Source organism: Populus trichocarpa, chromosome 10 (genome assembly GCF_000002775.5).
Source record: "Populus trichocarpa isolate Nisqually-1 chromosome 10, P.trichocarpa_v4.1, whole genome shotgun sequence".
NCBI classification, from domain to species: Eukaryota; Viridiplantae; Streptophyta; class Magnoliopsida; order Malpighiales; family Salicaceae; genus Populus; species Populus trichocarpa.
Window position 1 is genome coordinate 8,193,797 of NC_037294.2, and position 8,629 is coordinate 8,202,425.

The window sequence follows — 8,629 nt, forward strand, 5'->3', positions numbered from 1 at the left end:
GTATGCAGTCAAACTGATTCTCTTATGTATCGATCATTAAAGAAACAATTAAAGAATATTTGAAGTTATAGCACATGCTTTTATATATAATTCGTCTTTTTTGTCGAATACTTTTTGTCAGTGAAGCTTTGTTTTGTGTGTGTGTGTGTGCAGGAAAAACCTTGAAAATAAAGAGATTAGCTAAATTTATGTGTATTATTAAAGAATTTGTGCGTACTTGCTCTAGTATTGCATGCTTTTGTCCCTTGTAAGTAAACTATGGAAAAAGTGAAAAAGGAAGGTCCTGAACTTGATTCCTGCAAACAGTGAAGAAATCTTTAAGCAAGAAATGCTCCTTTAGTGTGGTCTCCAAGGAAATCTTTAAACAAGAGATTAGCTGTAGCCTGATCCTTCTTTCGGATATGGCCTAATTATGCAAATTGTGCTCGTTTACTCAACGTGAACCCGTATTTGTCACCTAATTGTTCAATAATTATAAGATCATGCAACCACATGTTGCATGTCTTAACCTACGCACACTTAGCCTTCAAGTCACAATCACTTAGGCCATGAACTTGTTTGGTAATGACTGTTCTTCCCAGCATTCTTCGATGCCTTCAGAAGATGATATTCTGATAAAGAAACTCCTGTTGACACATGATCCTGATGGTCGTCGCCTAGATTCCGAGCTACTGCTTCGTGCAATGGAGAATGTCCTGTGTTATGCTGCTGCATCCCAAGTACTACACTTTTAAGCGGTTTTTTTCCTTTCATTTTCACCCTACTATGGTTTAGAAACTAGTACAATTGATTTTCAGAGATCTATGAGGCAATATTTGGATGAAGACATATCATATTTTCTCAAACAAACAAAAAAGAAAACGAAAACGAAAAGAAAGTTTTTCTTGTTTTCTTGGGGCAGGTTTTGGTTATCTCCATGGAAAGTGATTCAAAGGTGCCTGACAGAATGAGCACTAGGAAATTGACATCTTATTTCTGAGTGCAGCATATTCACCATTATGCATGGCAGTAGAAGACTAATCATGAAAGATTGTGTTTCAACAGTTTATTTATCATAATCAACATCTAGCATTCAACTTTATCGCATGAAAGATTTGATTTTTGTTGGATTTCACTTGTGGCGTTCAGATTTTCTCCCCACAGCAACGCTACTGTCACCGACATGTATACCATTAATTAGCAGAGTTAACCGGCATTTTGAACATTAATTCAAATTAAGTTCCTCTTTCAGGTCTGTGGTTTTCATATTGATGCAATTGCAAAGGATGATGTAAGCGACATTGAAGTGGTTGGATCACAAGAAACACTGGCACAGATCATCGACAGAATTAAGATTGAGGTAATTATTTTCCCCACTCCAATTTTCTTTCCTTCAAACATGCAAGTAAACCGACATTTTGACACTTCCTTTTTTTCCTATTCGTTATTGAAGATGCTTCGCAAACATTCTGGCAAGGAAAACCTGCACACGAGAACGATGATCTTGTTTGATGTGCTTGGAAATTATAGATGGGATGTCAAGGCGGTATTAACACTTGCGGCCTTTGCAACAACCTACGGTGAATTTTGCATCATAATGCAGGAATACCCTTATAACCCCTTGGCAGTATCAGTCGCCATGCTGAAGCACCTACCTCTCAACTTATGGCCATTGAAGCCCCAATTTAAGGCCTTGAGCTTCTTAGTCAGGACAATGATTGATGTTACCAAGTGCATAATAAAGTTCGAAGGGCTTCCCTTTAGATATGCACAGCTGGATGATGAAACTATGGTCATTGCAAAGTCTTGCATCTATGTAGCTGCTTACTGGGTCACAAGAAGCACAGTGGCATGCACTTCTCAAATCAGAGACTTGAAAGCCATGAAGCCTGAGCAAGTGCATGTTCCTTCCCTTTAGTCTGGATTTAATATGTACCATTTTATTTTATTTATAATTAATAATTAATAATAAGCATTGATATGTATCGTTATGTCAATGTTAAAATGGATTCAATCTATTGTCCATTCCCAATTACATTTCTTTCTGTACAATTTAGGATAAAACTGGTGTAAATTAAATTCTGTTCATATATGAAAAGATAGAGATCATTTACAGAGTTTCTACTATTATAACATTAATAACACACAGATTTTCTTTTCAGGTGGTCACATTCAACATTGATTGCAGCATGGGAGCTCTCAAGTCTGGCTTATAAGTTGAGCAGCATATGCAGTCACCTCAGGCGGCAGGTGGATTTGTGTCATCAACAAATGGGTACGTGCTTTCTTTCTCGGGAAAGATTTGGAAACCTATTTCCGAGTGAATGTGAAATCCATTATGAATTATTTTGACACCTCATCTTTTTGCACAACTTGCAGAGGAAAAGATGCATCAGAAGCTATTAAAAGTTTTCCAGGAGGTCCATCCTGATAACCAAGATGTCCTAGGAATATTATTGGCTGCAAAGGATGAGTTACCACTCAAGAATTCCTCCACACAAGACAAGGTAATTACTGTTTTTACTAATAGTGTCTTCTTCGTCTGGCAACCCAACACCCACGCAAGAAGGGGAAAAACAGAGAGAAAGAGAGAGTGAGCAAGCCATGATGCTTAACGACACTTGATTCATGTAGTCTAAATGCTTTCTGGTTCTAAAAATGTGAAGAAGAAAAAAAGGTAAAAAGTTCTTGGATTTGATTTTCGTTCTATCCACAACATTGCATCTGATACGATTTTCTTTGAGTTCATTTACAGCTAGGTGTATCTGAAATGAAGGGCAAGGTAGTCTTACTTTTGGTATCTAAGGCAGAGCTCCTTCCACAAGAGGGATTGCTTCTGCTGCTTGATAGAACATATGATCATCCTTACCACAAGAAGTTAGAGGGAAGTTATGAAATTGTTTGGATCTCAATTTCTGATACATGGACTGATGCTGAAAGGGACATATTCAATTTTTTGTCAAATTCTTTGCCATGGTACTCAGTCCGGCGACCGTGGGTGCTCTACGCAGCTGTTGTGAACTACATAAAACAAGAATGGGACTACAAAAATGTCCCTCTTATTGTGGTATTGGATTCAAAAGGTATGGTCAGCAAATCAAATGCAATGGATATGGTGTTTATCTGGGGTGCCACAGCATACCCCTTCTCAACTTCGAAAGAAAAGGAACTCTGGGACGAAGAGAATTGGACCCTGAAACTTTTGCTTGATGAAATTGATCCTTTATTAACCACCTGGGTATGATACTAGCATCTTCAATATGATAGCATACTTAAGGAATTACTTGTATCGCTTTTGCACTCATTACATTGCATTGATCTCAGGTAGAAGAAGGCAGAAATATTTGCATTTATGGAAGTGACAACCTAGACTGGATTAGGGAATTCAATGCCACGTGTAAGGTGATCAAAAATGCTGGTGTGCAGCTTGAAATGGTGTATGTTGGTTGTAAAGACCTTGGTGAACAAGTAAGACGTCTGTTAGCTATTATCGATGAAGAACTGCACAAAAGTTTATTCTCTTTCACAAAACTCCATTTCTTTTGGCTTCGGTTGGAGAGTATCAGAAGATCAAAACTCCAACTGGGACAATCAATCCATTCTGATGATCATATCTTGAAAGAGGTGTCAGCATTACTAGATACGGCCAACGAAGGGTGGGCCATAATCGGAAGAGGGAATACGACAGACATTGTAAAACTTTCAGCTAGTGAAGCAATAAAATGGTTGGATAGGTTTCCAGAATGGGAAGAAAATGTGGCAAAGTTAGGATTCGTGTCAGCACTTAGAGCTGCCATTGATCCACCTCCTCCTCCTCTAGGGCCTTGCAATCATTCGGAAGTTGTTCCTTATGCAGAAGGGCTAACAGAAGAAACTGTACTGTGTGAGAAGTGTAAGCATCCCATGAAGAAGAACGTAGTTTATGAGTGAAATATCGATATGTACTGAGCAAACAAACATCAAGCTATTTATTTGATTATCGCTGTTAAACAGAATGCCTGACAATTTATTATGATCATCTAATTACAGATTGATGCAACTTAATTTTACAGTACACTTGATCATGTTCTTAGTAAACAATACAGTAACAATATCATTGCTTGTTCTGTTAATTCTCGGCGATCTGTATAAAGATAAAGAGCAGAAAAATAAGGTAGAAAAGGCGGCCTTCTACAAGGTGCAGCTTTTGATCCTCCGGATATAGGCCCATTGATAAAATAAGTAGAAAGAGGACAGCATAGAAAGAAACTAGAATCTCCCATCACAAATAAAATAAAATCAAACTTGCTAGAAGCAAATAGCAATTAATCTGTGGTTAATTATTTCATAGATGTTAAACTCGGCTAGTCTTGGCTAGTTAATCCTAAAAAACCATGACCCAAAGTTCTATTATAGTTGAGTTTTAAGTTCAATCGAATAAGTCATTAACCATGTCAAATTTGATTAACTCAGTTGAGTTTTTTATTACCCGACTAGCTTGGTCCAAACTCGACTAGATTTAAACTGAGTTTAGAAGATTTTTTTTTAAAAAATAATTTATTTTAATTGATCTGATAACCCTACTAGATTAACTTAATAACTTAGTAACTCATTCACCATAGTTTTAAAACTTGACCTAAAACAACAAAGGCAAGTATGTGTTATGAGTCAGAATAATTAATTTAAGTTATTCTATTTTTTTTAAATCAAAATAATATTGTTTTGATAAAAAAAAATTAAAAAAACTTGTCATGTTGTAACAGGTTAGACCCCAATCAAATCAATCATGAAGTCAATCAAATTTTTTTCTTCAATCCAGATTAATCCGATCTTTTAATTGGTGACCTGCAACACCCCCTCCCCCGGGTAAAGGTGTTGAACGCCTCCCTTATTTCCACATTCCTTGGCCATCAAGTCTAGAGAATATTAGGCACTTCCTTATACCTTTTCTTTTCCACCTTATGCTTTGATTTTGGTCCCCATATTGTCATTCTTTTGGAATTTCATAAAGTTTGGGCTATTAATTATTTCAAGTTCGATAGGGTCAAAAATCATTTGGAGTGATTTGATGTGACGTTCTTTCAAAATCAGTCACTCTGCTGGAATAAATCTAAACAAGGGTGTTTGGATAGTTTTATGGTATATATTTGATATTTGTTCTAAACTTGAACTAAAAGACGACCTTCTTTTTCTATTCCTTCACTCTTCTTGGATGGTATTTTTGTACTCTATTTTACATCGGGTGTTTGGGATACTGATAGATATTATTTTTTTGAAATATTTTTTATTTATATATATATATATGAAAATAATATATTTTTTATTTTTTAAAATTTATTTTTGATATCATTTTAATAATAAAAAAATTAAAATTTTAAAAACTCTGATGGGCCACACAGCTCCTCTACCTATGTATTTTCATTAATTATATTTTCATACTTTAGTTTGAGAAAAAAAAAAAAAAAAAAAAGAGAGAGTTTGTTAATGGTAGTTCACAACCTTGAAATAGTAGGGTTTGTTAATATTTAAAAAAAAAATAACTCATTTTTGTTTCAAAATCAGATTTGACATCATATATTTGCTCAAAACTTCTAAGTATCTTCATGTAATAATATTATTAGAAAGATATCTTAAATAGAAAGATGTCTTAAAATTATTAGAATTCTTATATAATTATACTAAGTATATTTAAATGAGTATATATAATAAAGTATATAGGGAATATAGAACTAACTAAATGGAATTATTCATTTTTCTACATGAAATTAATGAATATTTGGTTAATCTTTAATCAAATTCAAGGGATGTATCTCATGATTGCTCTTACCGTATCTTGTGGCTTTCTAGTATTGAAAATAATTAACAAATACTATTAGTATTTTACTAATTAATTATTTCATTAAATTATACCCAAATGAAGAATCAACAAATAGACTCGCACAGTTTAATTAATGGTCCTTAATTAGCTATTCCTTGTGGGTTTTTTTATAATTTCTTTATGATATTTAGTTTGAGATAATGTTATATTTCAATCACACTTACTTAATTAATGATCCTTAATTAGCTTAGTTATATATTGAAACAACCCCGCAACCGCACACGACAATTAATATATAAAGATTTGTTTTTGTATTTCAAAAATATCACTACTAAAAAATATAGTAATTAGCAACCGATCACTCCGTTACAAATAATACTAAAATCCGTTGCTAAAATAATTTAGCAACGGAATCAGCAACGGCAAATATCGGATGCAAATTTGTCGTTGCTGATTTTTTAGCAACGGATTTATCCGTTGCTGATTTCTCAGCAACGGAAATTCCGTTGCTTACAATTAGCAACGGATTTTCCGTTGCTAATTTTAGCAACGGATAATCCGTTGCTATTTTTGTGAATCAGCAACGGATTGTCCGTTGCTGATTGATGAATTATTTACAATCAGCAACGGAAAATCCGTTGCTGAGTATATTATTTTTAATAAATTAATTTTTATTTATTTATTTAAATGGCTTTTAATTTATTTATTTAATTATTTATGGATATTTTAAAAGTTGTAGAATATATAACCAACATAAATTAATATTAAAAATAATTGCATCACCAATACAAAATGGAATAAAAATAATATTCATATTATAAAAATTCAACAATTTCCAATTACATCCAAGTCAATAATACATGCACAAGAAGGATTCGATGTAAAGAGATGGCCTTAATTTGAGCCTGGACTGATAGCAAATACAAAACGACCATGAAGGTTAAAGGCTTGTAGAGAATCATCCAATGGCATGCATAATGATTAATGACCAATAAGATCTTCAAAGATGTTAGAACAAATTCACTGATACGAGGATTGCTCCAACCAATTTCCAACTGGATTGTATTTATGCTTTTGGAACATTCTCAACCATGAACAATACAAGCTGTTTCTGTGAAATTTTCAAACCATATTCACTGCTCTTTTATCCTCTTCTTCTGGAAAAAAAAATTTCCACAGGTTTATTAGAAAGAGAATCAACAATTTCCAATAACACAGAAAGAAACATAATTGAAAACAAAATGTTAAATGGCAATGGGCAAACTCAACTCTCACGGGTTTATTAGAAATAGAATCAACAATTTTTTATTACACAGACTTATCAGAAAGAGAATCTGATTTCGTTTATCTTATTGCGTAGCTAGCCTTTGAAAGCAAATAGAATTGCAAAACCACTAGAAAAATGTTGAAAAAACTCACACAAACTTCCCTATCAGCAGGTTCTAAAGTCACAGTCCTTCCTGGATACTCTGTTGTGCCTCTATGGTCAGTGTTGTGCTGCCTATTACCAGAACAAAAAACATCCACCAATACATTTCACTAACAAATACTCCCTCCAATATATTTGTATTTACGAGTAAGAGAAAGAAACCTTGGTAAAATACACGGCGATATCCTTTGATGAAGCCAACGATACCATCATCGTAGTTAAAACCTGCTTTCCATATTAGAGACCCATATACAAATACCCACAACGACCCATTTTTCCATGTTTCTCCTGCATAACACAAAGCAAAATAAAAGGTGGATTATTGCAACGAAAATGATCTGATTGGGTGGTGGCAATGGTGCTGGAGGTTGTTCCCAGATTGAGACTTTGTTTAGAAATTTAGTTGAAATGGTATTTTTAAAAAAATTTAAAAATAAAATTATTAAACCGTAACATCTACTGTATTTTCAAACACCTTCTGAATAAATGGTTGTTGCCCTTTGTGATTGGTGAAGACAACAGGATTTGCTCATCGGTATCATCAAACAAAAGATAGATCTAATGTTGCAGGCGATGCAAGAAGTAGAGCGGTGGGAAAGCGGGGACACAGGACAGGCAAATACTTGAGAAAGAGTAGCATCCAGTGTGGTCAAAACTCCAGCACTAATCGGTTAATATTGAAATTAACTTAACTTTCAAGCACAAAACAGAGAACTCACACCAAACAAGTATCAACGCTATGATGGAAACTTCTCTTCTTTCTTTCTTTCCCGAAGGGGAGAGAAGGAAAAAAAAAGAATCCCAAAAGAAGAATGAATTGAACTGAAGGGGCGATGATAGATCTGGTGCGATGTTGCCATGGGTCTCTGTTTTTGGTGGTTTACAGAGAAAGATTTAAACTGTTAAGATGAAGGAGAAGAAGATGAAGAAAAAAAATTAGGGATGTTGAAGACGAATGAGAAAAAATGAAAAGTTTGGGACAAAGGAAAATCAAATCGATGAAGAGATGGTGGTTTTTCTACAGCTATGCATGTTATTAGGGACGAAGAAGATGGGAAGTTAATTAATTTTCGGTTGCTGGTTTTGTTGTTCTTTGTTTATGTTTCTAAGGGTGTGGGGGTTATTAGGGACGAAGAAGATGGGAAGTTAATTAATTTTCTTTGTTTTGTTGTCCTGTAGGTTTAGAAAGCAATGGAGAGAAATTCAATGGTTAAGATTTTATTTTATCATAAGTAATCAACGGTTTCTATAATTTTGATTTTATATTAAAATTTAATTAATTATTTTTTTAATTAGCAACGGATTATCCGTTGCAAACTTTATGTTGTCTTTAGCAACGGATTTTCCGTTGCTAAAATCTGTTGCTAATATTAAAAAAATAATATATGTTTAATCCGTTGCAAATCAGTTACTGAATTTAGCAA

General features: G+C 34.0%; 1 protein-coding gene across 2 annotated transcripts in view; it reads left to right on the plus strand.

Moving 5' to 3' along the window:
- The first annotated feature begins 343 nt into the window (after nucleotides 1–343).
- The window catches only part of LOC7460735 (protein SIEVE ELEMENT OCCLUSION C), a 37,331-nt gene continuing 29,045 nt past the window's right edge, over nucleotides 344–8,629 (plus strand). Inside the window, exons 1-7 of one of the 2 annotated variants that reach the window (XM_052456551.1) lie at nucleotides 344–719; nucleotides 1,232–1,339; nucleotides 1,433–1,878; nucleotides 2,142–2,254; nucleotides 2,359–2,486; nucleotides 2,735–3,217; nucleotides 3,304–3,381. In XM_052456551.1, the coding sequence (XP_052312511.1) occupies nucleotides 549–719; nucleotides 1,232–1,339; nucleotides 1,433–1,878; nucleotides 2,142–2,254; nucleotides 2,359–2,486; nucleotides 2,735–3,217; nucleotides 3,304–3,381 (1,527 nt within the window). In that variant the 5' untranslated portion in view covers nucleotides 344–548. Of the gene's footprint in view, nucleotides 720–1,231; nucleotides 1,340–1,432; nucleotides 1,879–2,141; nucleotides 2,255–2,358; nucleotides 2,487–2,734; nucleotides 3,218–3,303; nucleotides 4,034–8,629 lie in introns of those variants that run through there. The other variant, XM_024610338.2, reaches the window with a different exon arrangement.